General features: G+C 40.3%; 1 protein-coding gene across 3 annotated transcripts in view; it reads left to right on the top strand.

Annotated features, from left to right (window-relative positions):
* zbtb16a (zinc finger and BTB domain containing 16a) overlaps positions 1-21,027 on the top strand; it is a 165,370-nt gene that overhangs the window by 95,104 nt on the left and 49,239 nt on the right. For all 3 annotated transcript variants that reach the window (XM_054755693.1, XM_054755692.1, XM_054755694.1), the window contains exon 4: positions 4,979-5,065. In XM_054755693.1, coding sequence (XP_054611668.1) covers positions 4,979-5,065 — 87 coding nt within the window. The remainder of the gene's footprint in view (positions 1-4,978; positions 5,066-21,027) is intronic.

The following is a 21,027-nucleotide window of genomic DNA, read 5'->3' as shown; positions in this document are numbered from 1 at the left end:
TCGCAGGTATTATTGTTTGCAACAGATGCCACCCCTTTGGGAGGACCCGTCGAAACAGAATTTTTCATCAAAGGCCATGTCGGAATTAAACATTAGAGTGAGCGAGCCTGTCGTCGCTTGTAGCGACGCAAAGTAAGCCATCCAACAAAACCAAGCAACCTTGCATTCTTCATGTCGCTTCAGAGGGTTTTGTTTTTAACCGTATGTACACAAAGCATTTTAGACGTTGTCAGAATACACAAAGCAGACTTTGTCATCACATAAGTAGACACAAGTGGGGTATGCATACACGTTTTTGAGCTGTGTTTGTATTTTCAGTAATGATGTGCTGTTATTTTAACCATCAGACACATCATTTAAAAACTGTCAAGTATTACATTAAAAAGCAGTTAGCAAACAAAAGATTAAAACTTTTATTACATTATCTTATCAACACTTATATGTGATGTAAAAAAAAATAATTTAAAAACTTATACCTTAAAAAAATTAATCCCAATTTTTTTGAGTTCTTGATTATTTTACATTAATTTGTATTATTTTTAATGTTGTTGTTGTACTAATACTTCACATACTTTGTAAATGGTATTTAATTTTTTCATACATGGTTGTTTTTTTTATTTCTAAAGGTGGAAACTTTATGGATGGAAATTCATTGTTGTATTATTTTACAATTTGATGTAGTTTTATTTATTTATTTTTATCAACAACAAAGTTGTTGAAGGTCCAAAAACTAATAATTTGTGTACTTGTATATTGGCTGCTCAGAAATATTTGGAGCTTTTTTTATTTATTTATAAAAACGGAAACTTGAGTGGGCTGCACGGTGGCCTAGAGGTTAGCATGTTGGCCACACAGTCAGGTGATCGAGAAGATCTTGGTTGGAATCTCCGTGGGGCATCTCTATGTGGAGTTTGCATGTTCTCCCCGTGTGTGGGGGTTTTCTACGAGTACTCCGGTTTCCTACCACATTCCAAAAACATGCATGTTAGGTTAATTGGAGACTCTAAATTGTCCATAGGTATGAATGTGAGTGGGACTGGTTGTTTGTCTATATGTGCCCTGCGATTGGCTGGCCTGTACCTCTTGCCCGAAGTCAGCTGGGATAGGTTCCAGCATACCCACGACCCTAATGTGGATAAGCGGCATAGAAAACGGCTGGATGGAAACTTGAGTGAATGGATGCCATCGTAAAACTGTAACAAAAACAATCAAATGCGAGAACCCTGTTTTTGGCTTTCAGTTTACAGCATTGACAGTTATTTTGCTCCAGACAAGACCGTAATCAGTGAATTTTTATTTATAATGGAATATTTTCATAGTTAGAGCATAGAAAACCTGTTTATGACATTCTAAATACAGGTTTTTAATACTGTTAGAGCCCTCTTGACGTTAAATAATACCCCTATAGTCACCTTTACACTCCTATTAGCCAATATAGTAGACCTAATAAGAGAAAATACAACATAATATGGTAATGGCACATGCATGTAGGTTACATTGGAATACATCACATATTCCAATTCACAGTTCCACAGTTTTCCGTTTCACACCAATTGCCAATAAATTTGTTTGTGCACTTCCATTTACCAATTTTGAAATAGAAACCAAATTGAAATACCATAACGAAATGATAACAATGTGTTACAATAGGAGTCAATGGGTGTGATGTGTTGATAAATTATGTAACATTGATAATAAATCATAATTAATATATAATAATTAGTGCTGAAAAGTTCATTGTTGACAGAAACACAGTTCATTGTGTGAGTGAGTGAGCACAGACAATAAAGAAGATATAATATGGATTAGATTAGATATAATATAGATTCACATATGTTAGCATTGGGAGAGTTCCTTGTTGTTCCTGTTTTACTTCCAGTTTCTGTGCAGTACTTCCTGCAGTGGCTATTATTGGCCATTATTGACACCTAGTGACCAGTGTAGAATACTACATATCATCACAAAGTTCTGAATGCCTTACATTTGTATTTTAGTTCATTTAGCCATATTTATGTTAGAAAATGTGAAATTTAAGCAACAAATAAGTAGCACTTGCTTGACTTGTAGCACTTGTTTGACTAATAATAGCCTGTAGGCAACCACGACACAGCAATGACTTTTTTTATTATATAGTTTGACAAACTGTGATGGTGTGATGCCACAAAATTTGAAGCGTGAAGTGGAGGACTGTGACTCATCAATAAAATACTGTCTCTCGTTTTGGTTGAGTGCTTGAAAAAATCCGATGTATGTATCTGAGATGTCTATATCGTAGTGGTGAAAATAATAGTAGTGTCAGCGATGCGCTTCATGTAAATGGGCAACATGGTTGTTTCTCGTACTTTCTGTGCCGCGTCTGGCTCTCCAAAGGTTAAGTGGCTACTAATTCCACCATATGCTCATCTTTGCGTCGGCCATAAGCTGGCGAACGCCACCTCTTGAATATGCACTTAGTTGTGAAATGGAAATAACGGTGTCGTTTCACAGGAGGATGATGATGATGAGGTTGGCTTTTAACAATGCAGTTCACTTGTGCAGCATCTGTTTTTTTTGTGTGTTTTTTGGTTTTTTTTTGCATAACTTGTTGCATAAGAACTCCTCTGGCAAGCACGCTGTGTGTGTCATTTCTGCTTTTACAGTACAGGCCGTTCCCCCAATGTCACTGCGGTTGCAAAAGCACACCAACTATCGCTGCCTGCTCACTCGTTCAGTTTTTTTCTGCCATCTAAGAATCGGCTTCCTGTTTGCATTGTGTTCTCTCTTTCTCTCTTTCTCTCTTTCTGGAGGTGTCGTAACCGGCGAGGCCGTGCCAAGAACAAACCGAGAGAGATGGCCGCACGCATACACACACACATACACACGCGCACACAATAACACAACAACTAGCAGATGTTCACATTGTGTGTGTGTGTGTGCATCTGTGTGGGTGGGTGTGTGTGTATGTTTGATGTGTGATGTGTATGGCATGTACAGTACGACGAGCCAAAGCTGTAAAGCCGTGAGTAGCTAAGGCCCCGATGTGTTGTGCACGTTGTGCAGTTGCTTGTTCACGCTCGCAAAGTGCAGGTGAACAGGACAGCCTCAAGGCAGCGAATAAACTTGATCTGCTCGTATAAACACCAGCCAATTTTACATTTACACTTCACATGAGCAAACGACAAATAAGCAGTCTGCTTCTTTTAATGCCTGTTCGGGCTGACTGACCTTCATATCCGAGTCATGAATCAACACTTTTTGCATATGCCTTTCAAAAACAACACGTCCACTTTTACGTCACGTTTGTTCCACATTAAAATGTACATGTTAATCAGTCAATTTACTGTTTTTTATTGTTGGTAAACATCAACAGAACAGTCCTTCCAGATAAGCACTGAAGATGCTGAGGATTCAAGGTAGCCCACCATCGCCACATCCAACATTTTTTGTGCACAGAACACAGGTCTCAGTTTTGTTTGGGTTACGTTAAAATTTAGTGCGGTAGTAACAGTACCTGTGCCAGCTTATGTCTAAAATGGTTTCTCTATCATGGGTTTTGATGGAGTTATGACATTGTGGATTGTGCGTGGTTCACGTCACATTCTGCTGCTGGACTGATCAGTCCATTCGTGAAGTTGAAATTGTAATAAATGAATCGTTGTCAGTTGCCACGACATGTTCAAATTTTGCGTGGCGGTAACAGTACTTGAGATCTCAGCGTGGGACGAAAGTGGTTGATTTATCTTCAGTTTTGAAGAAGTTAGGACATTTTACAAGTTTGTGTTCATCTGTTGGGTTACATTAATCAACTTTTTTGTAATTTGCAAAGATGATTAAGAGCTTTTAGATCAATCCATAGCAGCGGAACATTAGATTCATTGTTGTCCACCACCAACAATTTTGACATTTTGCTTGTTGGTAACAGTACTTGAGATCTCTACATGGGCCAGAAATAGTATCTTTATTTTGAGTTTTTGTTCAGTTATAACCTTATACATTGTGCGTGGTTTGCAAAGATGACAAAGAGTTTTTAAATAAACAATCGCGCCAGTGAAATTTTAGATTCGTTGTTGTCAGCCCCTGCAGCAGCCGATATTTTTTTGTCTGCAGAGCACAGGTCACGATTTTAGTTGTATAACTTTCAAATTTTGGGTGTGAGTAACAGTACTTGAGATCTCAACACAGGACGGAAATAGTATCTTTAGCTTTAGTTTTTGTTCAGTTATGATGTCATACATTGTGTGTGGTCCACATGGCTCAGTTACATTAATCAGTCAACATTTTTGTTATTTGCAGAGATGACAAAGATTTTTTGGATAAACGATCTCGCCAGGGAAACATTGAATTCTTTGTTAGACCCTGCCACATCCGATATTTTTTGTGCGCACAACACAGGCCACAGTTTTAGTTGTCATGGTCAAATTTAGCATGATCACAACAGTACATGAGATCTCAACATGGGCCAGAAATACCATCTTTATCTTGAATTTTGGCGAAGTTATGACATTATGTGTTGTGCATGAGCCACATAGCTCAGTCACTTTAATCAGTCCACATTTTTCCAATCTGTAAAGATGACATAGAGTTTTTAGATAACCAATCGCACGAGGGAAATATTAGATTCTGCCACGTCCAATATATTATGTGTGCAGAGCACAAGGTCACAGTTTTATTCAGCTCAAGTTCAAATTTTACGTGGCGGTAACAATACTTGAGATTTCAAGATGGGCCAAAAGTGGCATTGTTATAAATTTTGATGAAGTTATGACAGTTTTACATGCAGTACATTAGCTGGATAACATATTTTAAACCAGTTGCAATATCTTTGGGCAAAAAAAGCGGTAGATGGGCTGTTCAGGCGCCTGTACCAAACTTAATTGTTATCCCTTCACGCTCTGTTCCTTCACGTCAAAGTTCCATGTGTCCTATGAGGCTGATGTTTCCACCATGGAGTCTGTCTGCTGTGCAATAAAAGTCTAATCTCTTGTGTTTTGTCCTCCAGCTGGCGAGAAGGCCATTGTATGTGACCAGTGTGGTGCCCAGTTCCAGACTGAGGAGTCCCTGGAGGCTCACCGGCAGATCCACACCGGTAGGAACACAACACAAACACAAACACAACACTAAAAGGATCTCTGTTCGGTGCATTTAGATATTTATTTTAAAATGCACAAGTGTCGAGTGCGTTTCTGCCCACGTTCTGGCTCTAGATGATGATTGACGGCTCGATGGCACTGCGCTGGATCAGCTCACGCTCGCCCTAAATCAGGACAGACGCAACAGTAATCAACATAGTCGGCAACACTTGGCAGGGCCCCGCGTTGTTTATCACCGTGCCCCCGCTACCGGGACGGGAAGATGCTTTCGTATGCCAGCGTGGAAATAAGGAGAGGAGTAAATCCGCCTTCAGCAGATGTGAGACGGAATGAGGTCTTTAATTTGGAGAGGAGGATTGTCTCCAATGTCCATCGCTGCTAAGTTGACTCTAATGTTCCTTTCGTGTGTGTGTGTGTGTGTGTGTGTGTGTGTAGGTGTGTGTGCGCGCGTGTGTGTCACCTATACATCATCTCTCTCAACAGTCACTTTGCATGCAACGTTTGGGATGATCAGGCCTAGAAATGTTCTGTTTTATTGCACCGTCTGTTAAAGGACGCTGCCCCCAGTGGAAATCAGAGAAATAGAATTAATCTGAACCTCCAAGGTCAAACTGTGACCAAGTTAAATGTCTCAACTACCACACAAGTGTAAAAAGAAGTCAACCTAGTTTAGTGCTAACGCACCTTTGACCGCAGTTGCCTCACCTTTCATTCATCTATTTCTTTCCCCCAAAATCAATAGGATGATTGCTTTGTGATGGTACCACAATCCGTGTAAGATCAGGTTTAAAGTTGTGAGGCGGCATACATGATCATGTCCTGATTTTACCTTTGACCTCAGTTTAATGCCAGCCACCACATGTCAAAATGATTCAAAATAATTACGGTTCTTGCCTTGGCGTAGAACCAAAAACCACAATAAAAGTGGTTTATTTGACCTTTCACCTCTGTCACCGTGTGCCGTGCATTGATCAAAATAGTGTCGGTAACCATCCCTGACATTTTTTTAAAAGATAGCAGGTAAATCACTGGTAATGACCATGTTTACATTACATTTGCCCTTTGAAGCCAGTTGTATTCACGATCAATAGCGTGCCTGCTTTCACAACAATCCCTAAAATTATGAAAGACACCGTTCAGGCCATGACTGGAAAATCACTGGTAATGAATAAGTATGAATTTGCCCTTTGAACTCATCCACTGTCTCAGTGGGTTTATTCACAATCAATAGTTTTCTTGTTTTGGTGACAATCCCTAAAAGTTTGAGAAAAAAAATAGCTTTAAGATTGTGACTGGTGAATCACTGGTAATGAGTATGTATTAGGGGTGGAAGACGCTGTCAAAAAAAAGCTGTATCGTCAGGGCCACTGTCTCACTGATTGTATTCAAAATCAATAGCATTGTTAGCATTCAATAGCATTCAATCCCTAAAATTTTGAAAGATGTGGCTTTAAGCTCATGACTGATAGGTTCCTGGTAATGACTGTGTATTCTTTTGTGGACAGGGTTAATGCTTAAGATCCAGAATTGTGAGGAGCAGTGAACGCTTCCACCGTCACATGTCTGCTATTTTTCCAAAACAATGTCTTTTTGAAGAGTGTGATTAAAAGTAATTCCATTCGCTGCCATAAAATCAAAACAGAGTGACTCCCCTCACCGTGAACTCTTTGCTTATGTAACAGCCCCCCCATCCCCCCATCTGGGTGCTCGTCTATGTCCAACAATGTCCTCATTCAGGCGTCTTATAAACTGCTGCCAGCAGGGCCATGATCCGCTTCTTTGCTTATTACGCGTCCATAAAGGTGTCACAGCAAACATGGATGTATTTATGGAGGCTGTAATGTGTGTACAGTAGCCAGGAGGTCAGGAGGAGGTTGGAGGACGTTTTGGCCACCGTCCAGCTCTTGGCTCATGTCCTCTGATGACAATATTTGTCCTCACCGCTCGCCACGTTGAATGGGAGCTTTTGTGGCCGTCAGCTGCAGCCTGACTCAACCCTCCTCCTCCCGCCTCATCCAAAACCACGGGATGGTTTGGAGGCAGCGTTCCTGAAGTTGTCGTCATTCCGAGCCTAGTGTATCACCTATTCCGCATATAAAGCCTTATAAAACCACACACTTGCCGGCAGCGCGGCAGCCACTACAGAAAGGTAACACTACATATTGGAGCTGCTGCTACTGCCGTTGTGTTTTGGTTTTTGAGTTTGGAAAACTTAATGCTAGGTGTTGGCGCTCAGTTCTATGTTGCAATGTGAGATCAACACGCCCGGGAAGGAAGCCCGGGTTATGCTTAAAAGGACCAAAATACGGCAAAATTCTGTAAGTATTACATGTTATCATGGATGTGCCATAAAACCTTGTTGGAGGTTTTCGGAGGTGTTTTAATAGCGGCCTTTGTCCGCAGCATACGTGTGGCCCATTATGTGCAGTAATGAGCTGCCTCTTTTTATCCGCTTTTATATCTTTAGAATGCACAGAAAAGAGAAGATGCGTGTTCATGTGTCACACAGGGAACGTGGATGATGGGCAAAATTCCAAAAAAGTGCAGTTTTCCATTAAATGTCAAAGTTAGGTGTAACGGTGTGACTGGTAAAGACCCCAATCCCCAAAAAGTTCGGTTTAAAATGAGGACTGTTAAAATGCCAACAAAGAACACATCCCTACATGATCTTGGGCCTCTGTTGACTTAGTCATCATTTAGTCATCTGTACCGATTTAGTTCCCCCCCCCAAAAAATAAAAAAATCAATAGGGTTCTTGCTTTCGATGATCTTCAAAGGTCTAAGTTGACGAGTAGAGTCACCATGGGATGGTTCAGAGGCAGCATTCCTGAAGTTTTTGTCATTCCGAGGCCGAGCAAGGAGGGGGCGTGTCCTGTCAGGATGCCCAGGAAATGACTGCAAAACATCATGAGGCTCTTTCACCCCATGTGGAATAAAGCAGCCGTCTTTGCAGTCCTGGAATATCTGAGGCGTCCTCTAAACTGGGACTTTTGTAAGCAAACAGTCTCTCAGGCTGTCTCTGAGCTTTCATCCTGAAAGAAAGAAGGCAAGAAGAAAAGACCACTGCTGTCATTTCCAGTTGCAGCCTATTTACTCCTGGCCTTGTTTATGTGCGCTACACTTGTTACGCAACATATGCACCCCCAGCTAATTTTAGCAGCTCCCTCTCCCTCCTTTTTAAACTGTCAGCGACCGTGGAGAGGATATTTTGGCGGTCTTCCACTTTGCGGTCGAAGGAGGAGAACTGTTGTTTACACTTCCCGGAGAACTTAGCTGGAAAAGTGAAGCGCTATATTACAACTGGGCTGTAGTCCAGCAACACAAGCATCGAAGGGGTACGTTGATGGTGCCCTTATATGGGCATCCTTTTTATGACGTCGTACATTCCACATGTTAGGGAGCCAATCAATCGTAGCATTAAAAGTCTCTCGGTCAGCGTGACTTTGCTTGCGTCACGAGCACTTCTGCTCCATGTTGAGGTGTTGCATATACAATTTGCAATTCTTCTAATTGCAAATTGTTTTTTTTGTTGTTTTTACTTCACTCCATCGGGGAAAAAAACAAAGCTAAAGTGAAAACACACGTGCACTTCTTTTCTGACATATTTAAAGTTCCAAACATCAAGAAATAAACTTTTTTTTTTTTTTACAAACAGTAAAATGTGCTGCATGCTTTGAATGAGTAAGAAGTAGCACCATCTGGTGGACAAATACAAAAAATAGTAGGCCAGTAGTAGTCCACATTGAAGTATAAAGAATTGCATTAGTTTAAATTCATATAAATGTGGGATGAAAAGTGGTGTTCTATTTTTAGTGGTCGCAAGGAACAAATGAGTCACTTTTTGTGTAGATGTGAAATATTTTAAAAATGAATACCCTGGGGCAAATTTCACCAATATTCATTCAAAACAGCCCAAATGCCTTGAAAATATGTTTTTTAAAAACAGCAGAGTGTGTAGTATGCCAGTGTCCTCAGGATGTCTTAAAGGTTACCAATAATCCAAAATGATGAGTAATGTGTTGACTGTGGTTCTCAGCGTCCTGCTTCCTCCATGCACCCTGTAAGTCCTGTTTCTTAAACAAAAATATCATCATTTTATTGATTGTTTCTGATATGGAGTGTATTTGCATCCTGCAGAGGAAGTCATTATTGATGGGCTGTTTGCAAAATAGGCACACAATTTCTGCTACACAGATAATACAGGAACTTTGGAAATCCAATAACACTCGTTACCTTTTATGTCCACCATCACACTCTTAATTGGCCTGGGAGAAGCCAAGCTCCGAATGACTCCATGTGAATAAAACCTTATTAAGTAAATTATGTATTGATATGTACAAATCATATGGTGTCCAATCATCACCATTGTTATGACGGACATAAAATGCACCTCAGACTGCATTTTAATTCACGCACTTCCCTACTGACACTTCATACCAGTGACGTGCGGTGGGGTTCATGGCTGAGGCATTGACTCCTTTGGAGATTTGTTTTATGTTAACACAGGTTGCTCATTAAAAGAATAACCAAAAACAGCGGATAATTCCCTTTGGTTAAAAAAAAAAAATCCAATCAAAATGTTTTCAGTTGTCACTCGTGTAACCGTGCCTTTCGTCCTGGCGGCGTTCTGCTGTGCTGTAGCTTTTTGTATCCTTGTTAAACTATAATGCTGCAGACGAACTGAAGATGAATTTACAAGCTAGCAAGCAAGCTAGCGATGACACAGGGGACATGACAGGACGGCACGAAGGAGATTGATTGACATTGTCCACAGCAGGGGTCTCAAACTCAATTTCACCAGGGAATGTGTAAATTCAGCAATATTTACTCAAGAAAATGTTCCAATTGTAATCATACAGAAAATACATGTATAATACAGTTCAAAATATGAATATTTATTTTACGTTGTTTTTGTATTTTCGTCATGACAGGTGAGGCTCTGCCTTACTTACTTACATATGTACACTTGTTGAAGTGCATACTTCCAGAGGGTGCAAATTGTGACCCTGTAGTGCTGTCCCAAATTCATTATTGCCGTTGTACTTACAAAAATGACAAAATATTTATCCACTTCCTCTTCCAATCCATTTTAACCCATTGACTGCCAGCCATGTTCGAGCAGATTCCTCCAAACTGCTAGTTTTTGGGCATTGTTGCTGAGCTTTCAAGACCCACAGAATATTGAGTTTTAGACCTACATAAACACTGGAACTATCTAAAGAAACTTTAGACTCTCTTCTTTCATCAGAAAAAAAACAGTTTGTTTGTAGCCTTTTTGGGTCTTTAGATTACACCTGATTTTGACCAAAAACAGAGAAAACAAGCTTTTTCTGCAGAGAAGCAAATTCAAGCGGAGTGACGGTGGGGTCTGCTGGATGTGGGGATGAATCCCTGCTGCTGACCCATCCAGACGGCAGCCACTTGTCAGAAGAATCAGGGTCGGGTTTTGAGTCACCCGACTCTGAACTGCTTCCGGTGTCAGGCGCCGGTGTCGCGCCACATGGCTCAGCAACGCTAACCACTAGCTTGTTGCTTCGGCTGCCATTGTCAATTGCATTTGTGTCCACGTCACCTACATCACCCACGTCACCTCTATCTTTCGCGATCGCGCCACTACTAAAGGCAGATCCACCGCCAGACATGCTCTGTGACAGTGTTAGCTGCCTGTATTTTTTTGTCTCCGCTCGATTTCTGCATTTGTTTCGCCATTTTCCTCTCCCAACCCACAATCCAACTTCTTCATAGAGAATCTGTCGCTGCCGGTTGGAGGAAAAGAGAACTGTTGCCCCCTACTGGGACAGAAATACATTGCCTACAAGTCAGAAATTCACAGATGAATAAGACTTTGATCTGTCGCTCCCGCAAAAAAAGCAAAAGACGTCCATAGACGTCTTTGGCATTCAATGTTACTTTTTGAAAAAAGACGGCAACAGACGTCTTTTGGCATTGAAAGAGTTCATTGTGAATTGGAACCGCTGGAGTTAGGCCCTCCCCTTTCGTTACGTAGCCGAGACTAGCGCAAATTGGAACGCGGCCAGTGAGCTGAACTAGCAAAGCCTCCGCTTACTTTTCCTGCCCGAGCGTCCGACTGTTTGCTTAGCTCGCCGGCACCCTAATGCTCGTTGACAACTTAATGACATCACAATTAGCTAAATGCTAAACAGATGCCGGGGGTTGCGCTAATGTGATTGAGACACTGTGCACTTTTGACGTGACCCTTGTGTGTGTGTGTGTGTGTGTTGTATGTGTGCGTGTGCGTGTGCGTGTGCGTGTGCGTGTGCGTGCGTGCCGCCGTTCTCGTTGACTGACAAGAGAGGAGATTGTGTGACAAGAAGATCATGGAGCCCCTTGTTTGGGGCCATCATAACCTCGTTGTTTGCACTTTAAGCCCATGTTCTCTCTTTCGCCGCCACCCCTCTTTGCTGGGTCTTGTTGCAGCCAAACTATTTCTGGCTGGAGAAAAGAAAGTGTTTATTCTGCGGCTGCGGCCCGCTGGAGTCACGCTGTGTTCCCACTGGCTAAACCTGCTATTTTGCATATTTCCCTGCCTTGTATTACAAGACTAGAAAGGAGCATGGGGGGAGATGAATTCAGAAGCAATGAAAAAGAAAGAACCCCCCAACCCCCTTTCCTATTTCCTATTATATGTGGATTTTCTCTTGGAGTTTTTGCGCGTGGGGATGATTCATGTATCAACACTCCGAAAAACGAATTCTTCCCGAATAAAGACGGTATTGTAACGTCTACCCAAGGGTGACGAAGGGAGGTGGTTTATCAATTAATTATTTATTGCAAAAACAAAACAGGCCAGCATGTACAAGGATCTGCTTCCTACGAAAGTGACAGTAATAACGCAGTAGTGTAGTGGTCTTATTATTGACATGGAAAGGTTGCTAGTGCTTTGACACAAGTTTATTTGTTTTTTTTTTTTTTGCTTTTTTTTCCTGACCTTTTAAACCGAAACTTGACCCTTTTTTTTTTACACTCACAGCAGAGAAATGGAATAGATTTGTTTTTAAATGTTTGCTGTGGTTTTTGGGGGTTTAAAACATTATTTTAAACAAAATATATTAAATCGTAAATTATAATTTATAATTGTTAATTCAGTAGTGAAATATGCAGTAGGCCAAAAGTTTGGACACTCACAACACAACACAAGTGATTGTCCCAACCCCATAAACAAGGCGAGAAATTCCACTCAGTAACCCTGACAAGGCACACCTGTGAAGTGAAAACCATTTCAGGTGACTCGCTCATGCAGCTCATTGAGAGAACACCAACAAACAAGGGTTTGCAGGTTTGCAGGGCAATCAAAGGCGGCTTTGAGGTGCTTTGAGGAATCTAAAATTAGACATTTAGAGTTGTCACACTTTTGTTAAGTACATAATTCTACGTGTCCATTCATAGTTTTGATGCCTTCAGTGAGAATCTACTTGTAGTCATGTAAATAAAGAAAACGCATTGAATGAGAAGGTGTGTCCATACTTTTGGCCTGTACTGTCATGAATATCTGTTTACCATTCTTATTTATACTAGTTCATGATGAATTTCTATCTTTCACTGTCTTTTTTGTCATTTTTAATGCCATTTATATTACAATTTATATCATTTCTTTTTTTGTCGTATGTGTGTGATATAATTAATATCATACATAGAAATTAATGATATGTAGAAATTAAATAAATAGATCATTTAATGTTTACAAAAATGTGTAATAATTTATTGAATTATCCAGTAATTAATTAAATTGTGAAACATAATTGATCATTACAGTGAGTTATTTAATGACTAACATTTATTTCATGATCAATTTCTATATCTCATGACATGTTCCATAATTTTTTAAAAGGCATTTTTATTTACTTTACGGGATTTTTATTTAACTGCTTTATTTATTTAATGGCATTTTTAATGATTCGTTTTATTAAATGGCCATTTATTTCAAGATGAAATAATCAGTGACATTAAAAACGGCATTAAAAGCCACTATGGAAAGTGCCGTGAATCAAATTAAATTCCATAAATGAAACCAACGATTAAAGCCATCAAAGAGGTGGAGGCTGGGCTCCGTTATTTCATATTTTAATTAGACATTCGTTTGGCTTTTTGTATTTATTTAATTTTGGAACTTTTTCTCATTGCTTCTGCATCCCTGCAACATTTTCTGTTCTTGTTATTCGTGCTTCCCTGCTCAGCTCAGCTCAGCAAACGGCTCTCCGTCCAAAATAAAAAGTGGTCAGAGACTCTATTGCCTCTAAATTAAATCAAGTGGTGCTACCTTGACTACAGTCTCTTCTCCTGCTTATTCGCTTCCTTCTACTGCAAACTATTTTTTTCCCTAGATAAGATCTAAATTAGCTTTTCCAAGAGGCAGAAAACAGGGGAGTGTGGGTGCCCTTTCGGCTGAGTGATGCCTTGCAAATCAACAGTCGGTCATAATCATACAGGTTATAAACACGATTTACAGTTACAGTATCTTAGCAAGCGTTTAACCACAGTGTATGTTATCAAGCAGTGTAGATATACTAGCCACACACAGCCTTAAATGTCTAAATAGCTGGCTACACATCTTCTTGCCATCTATTTAATCCAGGGGTGTCCGCACTTCTTCCAGCGTGGGCCGCATAGTAAAAAATGAAAGGATGCAAATTTGCCACTTTGATATTTTGTCAAGCAACACATATAGATACTGTATGCTTAAAAAGTTACATATATTTCAAGAAACATTATTCAAATTATTCCCATAATATCATAGCGTTTTCTCCAACACAATTAAAAAAAAAGACAACCTTGTATGTTTTGTTTGTTTTGAATATTGTGACTTTCAAAAAACGTTTCTTTAATATTATAATATATAAATATATAATTTTATAGAATATATTGGAAAATATAAATGTATAATATTATAAAATATATATTATTATAATAGCTACGCTATCTTTCTCATAATAGTTCAAGTTTGTTCTCATAAAATGGTGACTTTTTTCATGTTAGAATAACTTTTTTCTCTTAATATTTTGACTTTATTATCCTAAAATTCAACTGTTTTTTTCAATTTTGCTTTCTTTTTTGCAATTCTTCATTCCCATAATATTTTGAATTTTATATAATATTTTGAATTTATTTGAAATATTATCTTATAATATTGCAATGCTTTCCGCAACCTTTTTTTTTTTAATACTATGAATAAATCCTATTTTTACAATGTGCCGTGGGCCAATAAAAAAACAGCCATGGGCCGCAGTTGGCCCGACTACTCTTGAGTACAGTGTTCCCCAACTACATCACGGTTCATCTTTTGCGGGTTCGCTGTTTCGCAAGTTTTTTTAAGTGCTGTTTTGCTTCTTTTTTTTTGCGTCCTCGTGATGTATTAGAGTGATCTATCGGTGCTCTGCTGTATCTGTCTGTTATTGTATTTACTACTGCCACCAGTAGAGGGTGTTGTATACTCAAGATGTGTGCTGCTGGAGTACAAATGTCATCCCTCCACCTGCCAGCCAGCTGAATATAGAGCCACAACAGTCCTGATTGGCTAAGGGAGAACCCGCCCATTGTGCTCTGCGTTCTCATTGGTCGTAGACTATTGTCAATTAATCTCCTTCGTCCACCACTGCCGTGTTTCCTGTTTGTTAGTGCACCATTATGGAATACTCCGAGGAATAAAATACTACGACAGGAGCATTAAGTTTTAACAAGGGTTCAAAAACGCTACAGCCGAACGGCGTCAGAAAGAGGCACGTCAGAGGAGTGAATCCGCTGAGTCACTTAATAATTTCTTGTGTCACAGTGATTGATTGTTTTCAAATGCAAACGAAATTTGAACTTTGAGAGTGTTTAAACAAGAGAAAAATGGGAGAAAGTGTGTGCCTGTGTGCTGTGAGGGGTTTTACTGCTTTAAAACATATGTAATAATTGTAAACAAATAAAGTGGCTCACTGTACTTCACGGATTTCACTTATTGCTGGCTATTTTGGGAACCTATCCCCCGCGATAAAGGAGGGAACACTGTATATCCATTTCTGTAGTATTGTCCCTTGACAAGATACGCTGTCATAAAAACACCAGGTTTACTCATTTATGTCAGCGACTGTATGAATGAGACGTCTTTCATTGAGAAATAACCCGACGGGGCCCCACTGCCCTGCAGAACCTCGGTGTCCCAGTGGGCACAGGCCCATTGAGGTTGCGCCGCATGAAACCGAGGGACAAACAGCATGTTGGGGAGGGAGTCCGTATTGGTATTAGGCCCGAATAAGTGGGTGGCATCCAATAACAAATTGGGATGCAGCAGACGTCGGGAGAATGGCAATAAAATGATGTGGTCCGGGGGCAGCGGGTGGGCGGATTATGGACTCCCGGCGGTCTCTGCGATTCACGGGCCATAAAATGGAAGTCAGCAGGACAGGGCAGCTAATATCTCTCCAGCAGGAGGACGTGTCCAAAGCGGCATTGTGATGACGTGCGTCCCCTGCCCCCAGCCTCCCCCTTCTCAGGGTGTCTTAACTCCCCTGGACGCTGCCTTTCTCACACATTTGCATGTTGTTTTGTCCATGAGGCAGCACAGATAAGACAGAAAGACAGTGGAATTTAGAAGAAAAAAGGGGATTTGTCTGGAGGTTTCTTAGTTAGCAGATATCCCGTCGCATTTTAACCTTGACTCGCGGCATGAAAGGATCGTTCCCTAGAGAGCGAGGGAGGTACAACGCAGCGTCCACCGCCAACAATGGCCGCACGTCTTTTGTTCGCGTTCTTATTTGAAGTCAATCTCCTGTTGTAATTAGATTGGCTGCTGTTTGCACAGCGCTAAAATATTACCACTCCCTTTTCATTTACAGTGCAAATAACATTTCGATTTAGCGCGCGTGGGGGGACAATAGTCTTCCAAGTCCTTTTGTGGTGGCTTGGAGAGCAGGGAAGAGGTTTTCTCCTGTGTTCCTTCATTTTCTCCCGTGTTCCTTAATTGTCAAGCAAGGAGATTAGCAGGAGAGCTTTCAACCTTTCACCCCAAACAAAAGAACCATAGATCTGGTTGCCTGGAAACGCCAGGTTTCACTGCAAGGCCAATTTAGGCCAGTCCATGAAGACGGACGTCCATGTCCTCCCTGACAATGACATTCATAAGACAGTTAAGCGTCGGACCATTGCGGCATAAAATGTCTCTTTACACTCTTTACCGCTCGTTCAAAAACCACTTACAGTGTCGTCTTATTGATTGAGTCCTCCCAAAGCCGTCAGCCTCTGATGGGTCACTTTGGCAGATGTCCCAGTCGGAGCCTTCTGCCAGAGGGAGAAGGGGGCGGTCCCTTATCATTTGGGGACTCCTGTTTCGGAAGTCGCCCCGGATCCTGGAAAAGTCCTATTTTATTATTAAAGCAACAGTAAGGAATAACTTGTTTATGTCCCTTAGCAACAACGCTAATGCTAATTTACCAGTAATTTAAGTGATCCAGGGTTACCATGACAACACACTCAATTGTATCCTTGCTTACTAAGATTATGATTGTGAAACTCTCTGTTGAAAAGATTGCTACTCAAGGAAGATTATTTACTTATTGTGTCTTTAACTGTGGTATCAGGAAATGCGAAGGGCTTGTTTTATTTAACAAAAGAACTGCTGTACAAGCACTGCACAAAATTTAGAATACTCACGCTAGCACCAACGCTACGTGAGTGGTCCTTTCTGGTCCTGATGACCACTAAGGTCACAATACAGAATTTAAAATCATAACGTTGGCACCAACGCAGGCGCAGAAACATGGCTGGTCCACCAATTGTTATAGACCAGTAAATTAGGTGATACAAATGATAGTCTTGCATATTAAGTCCATGATTTTGACATCATTTGTTGAAAAGACGACTACTAAAGTCAGATTCTTACTTGTGTCTTTTATTGTGGTTTCTGTCATGGAAATGCAAAGTTAAATGCATTTGTAGTATTTCGGGGTTTTTTTAATCGTTTTGTGGTTGTCCAAGATCTTTTCGTAACATGAAAAAGGTCCTACAATAGCCGGTCCACCAACAACATAGACTTCTGAATAAGAAAATCCAGGGTCATTAATGTTGTTTTTGCATATTTAGCCTTTGAAGCTGACTGTTGACGAGGTCAGGTTATTACTTATGGTGTCTTTAGTTGTGCATGTCATAAAATATGAGGTAGGTATTTAAAGTTCCGCTTTCTACATATTGTGTCTTTAATTGTGGCACGTTCTGTTGTTTTGAAAGCATTCTTAGAATTGTATTTTTAATGTGTATTATAATATGAATGAATGAAAGGGGGTGCTGACTGTGGTACTGATATTGTAGACCACTGAAGAAGGTGATAAGTATCTGCACTGGTCAAGCTACTACGATTGGTGTCTTCATTTGTGATCTATGCCATAGATGGATAGATTAGTGGATATTGATATTATTATTATTATTATTTGTTATGTTTATTTTATTTCACATTTTTTGTAGTATTTTTATTGTATTTATGTGTTAATTTTGTAATCATATAATTATTATTATGATTATTCTTAACAGCTGTTGAAAGGATGTGATGTAGCTCTAATGAGCTCAGTTAAAAGACGTGGTCATGCTTGCTGCGGTAGTCAGGAACTCGTTGGTTAAGTTTGGTGCGTCTTGGTGGACGCGTCCTGCTAGGACAACGAAAGGAAGCTGAAGTGGGGAGTCATTACACCCCCTCGAGGGCTGTCTTATCACCTAATAGCAGGTTTCCCTTCTGAGAGGAGATTGTTTTGATAGATGCCACCTGGATGCTCCTTTGCATCCTCTGATGGAGAGCTTGATCATCACTGCCAGGGAAGGAGGGGAATTATTAATTTTTATTGAGTCCAAGTGGAGAAAAGTGTTTTATTTGGCCCTCCTCTTGTTTGGTCATTAACTAGCAGTCCAACGGGTCAACAGGAATGTTTGCTCAGGTGTGGCGTGAGCAGGTCACCTGATTAGATGACATTCCTGCTCCAACTGACACATTTTAAGCGTCTTTGGAATGCTTTCATCACTCTAATACCGGACAGCAGCATCCTTCTTCATACACTTAGAATATTAAAGAACACAATGGGCATCACTGGTTTTGTTTCTTTTCATTTCTGCTATTATTATTATTATTATTATTGTATGTTTACATTTTTTGTGTGTTTTACTTTTGAAATGTAATTTATTTATATTGTATTGTATATTATATTTTATTAAAAATTGAGATCATAGACAATAGAATAGGAACAAGAATGCCCTGGCATCTTCAAAGACGAATCTTCAAATCATATTGGTCCAATAAACCCTCACAGCCACAAGGGGGGGGGTCATATACTGAATATTCAACGCACTCAATTTGAGTCAAAGCTTGACGGCAAATTCATTTTTTTTTAGCTAATTAAAGTTGTTATGTTAAGTTTTCTCAGTTTTGGAATTCTGGAAGACATGTTCGGTAACATAATTCTGATCATAGGCAAAATAGAAAACAACGTTTCCATTGACCCTAAAACGTGCTCAGTGGGATAGCTCTGTAACCACTGGGGGGCATATTTGCAGGAATTGTTATACCGCACCTCCTGCATCATTGTTAAGGGAATTACAACAATTTGTTGGCTCGATAAAACGGATATCACCCCCTATGCTTCTCACAGCCACTAGGGGGCACACGTGTGCTGTAGGTATGCTTGCTATGACATGCTGCTAAGTAGCATCTTTTTTGGCATCTTTCTCACACAGTTTCTACTTTTGTGTTTCGTAGCGTAGCATTTGCCACCCGGATGTGCTAATTGTTGTATTCAAAGCAATTAAAGGGCAGGGTGACATTTCCAAGCACCTGGAGCAGTAAATAGTTATCTTTATGTGAGATGTTAAAAGTCTCATTAATAATTAATGGGAGTCTATTTGGGCAGGGATGTGTTATCTGGATGAGGCTTCTTGTTTACAGTCGGACATGATTCGGGGTTAAAGATTTGCTAAAGGAGCAAACGGCATAATGAAAACTTGAGCTTTAAAAACTATTTGGACGAGAATGTGATGGAACTATATTGGCGGTAATGCTGGACATAATGTTTTTCTCGATTAAAAAGAGCAGACAGACACACTGACCTTTATTCATAATCGCTGAGCACTACAGAATTGTCTCTTTGAAGTTCATTTAGTGTTTAATTACGTATTCATTCACGGGCGCATATGCTGCCGGGGGATCAGCTGCCAGATGTCTTTAGACCCCCTCCCAATCCAAACCTCAAATTCTGACCTTGAGTAACTTTTATATCAGTAGTTAATTAACACGTGACCATTAAAGAGTCTTTTGTTGTGGATTACATTTATTGTAAATTCAATTTATTTGCTTATAAACTCGCAGGAGTTTGCGATAAACCGACAAAACCAACACAGAGGAGAACGGAGCAGGAGAACATCGACGTCAAGCTAGCAGCAGGGTTTTGAGGGGGGGGCGGAACCAACGCAGCGTACAACGGCGCCTCGGTGCAGCAGCATAATCCAGGCTTCTTTTTTTTTTATAAACATGTTCATATTCATGAATAGCAGGAATCTGTTGTAGTAACCAAATATTTTTTTATATATTTTTAAAAACAGTATATATTTAATAGGATATTTAAAATACTATATTTATATATTTTATATATTCTTGTATTTGTATTAAATAAGTATAAGTAGGTATAAAATTGTGTTTTATTTATTTGCTCTTCATGTATTATTAAAAGAACAACCGATCTAAAAAATAGTAATAATAATAAAATGACAGTTACATATTGGGGTTTATTAACATTTTGGATTGACCCAACACTCTTTTACACACACTTTATCACACTTTTCTTGGTCTGGCGACTTCAGCAGAGTGGAAGTATGACGCCGCTCGTCTTTCAACATGCAACTTTTATTCTGTCCTCTTTGACAAACACAGCAGTTGAAGCGCAAACACTAATAAATCCCTAATAAATCATAATAACGCTAGTAGTTTCTCGTGAGCCTTTACTAGCATCTCACTGAGTAGTGCTGGCTCATTTCCGCCTTTGTGACACAAGCCCTCCAAATAGCAGTCTTTGACGAGCTGAAAGACAGCTCGTAAATAAAACGCCCTGTATGCCAAGGTACCACCGTGTAAATACCAATTTGGGATGCCCGATTGAACGGCCACCGATCAGTATCGGCTGATTTTTGTGGAAAAGGACGTGATCGGCAAATGCCAATCGATGCCTTCCAAGAGCGATCACCGCTGGCTCGTACTATTGCAGCCTGTAGCGATGCCTGTGTGCAGCGTAGTGTCTTGGGTAGCGTCCCCCTGCCAAACCCAAAACAAACACATACTTACCTGCCGTCTGTGAGAGTGATATAAAGTGTGCACCCTGCAAAAGCTGCGGGGTAGCACGTTAAAAAGCTTTAATTTAATACAGCATTTGAAGAACAAACACTTGACGGAGCATGGTGAGTTTTCGATGCTCACGGTGTGATCATCAGTCAAACGGCAGCTAATGCAGCCTACACACTGGACAACACTGGCCCGTATGTACGTGACAGTCAGGAGGCTAAAGCAAATAACCCGAAAAAAGAATTGAATTCATCAGACGAGATGAGCAGCCTCTCTCAGCGGTGGAAGACAACAGGTTTGTCTCACTTGGAGCCCTGCTGTGTGCTCCCTGGACGTCCTGCTAGAGCGCCATCAGACAATGTACCGTCACATCTGAAGTCTCCTCAAAGAAGGTGTCTCATCCTCTGTAAGTGCTTCTCTTGAAAATGTTTGTTTTTGTCTAAATGAAGGAGATTTTAGGGTTCCCTTTTTCATATCATATAGCCAATGGCGGGTGCAGCCAGGAATTCTGGGCCCCATGAAAAAAGAATCACTTTGGCGTACCCCCCTTTTTAAAAACTAATTACCTATTTGGGCCCCCCGCAGTCAAGGGAACTTTGAATCGTCCCTTATAAAGCAACCCTGTCCAGTTGCAGTCATTATAAATCCATC

The sequence above is a fragment of the Dunckerocampus dactyliophorus genome, chromosome 16 (genome assembly GCF_027744805.1).
Source record: "Dunckerocampus dactyliophorus isolate RoL2022-P2 chromosome 16, RoL_Ddac_1.1, whole genome shotgun sequence".
Lineage (NCBI taxonomy): Eukaryota > Metazoa > Chordata > Actinopteri > Syngnathiformes > Syngnathidae > Dunckerocampus > Dunckerocampus dactyliophorus.
The sequence above is the reverse complement of the archived record's forward strand: the minus strand, read 5'-3'. Positions and strand labels throughout refer to the sequence as shown.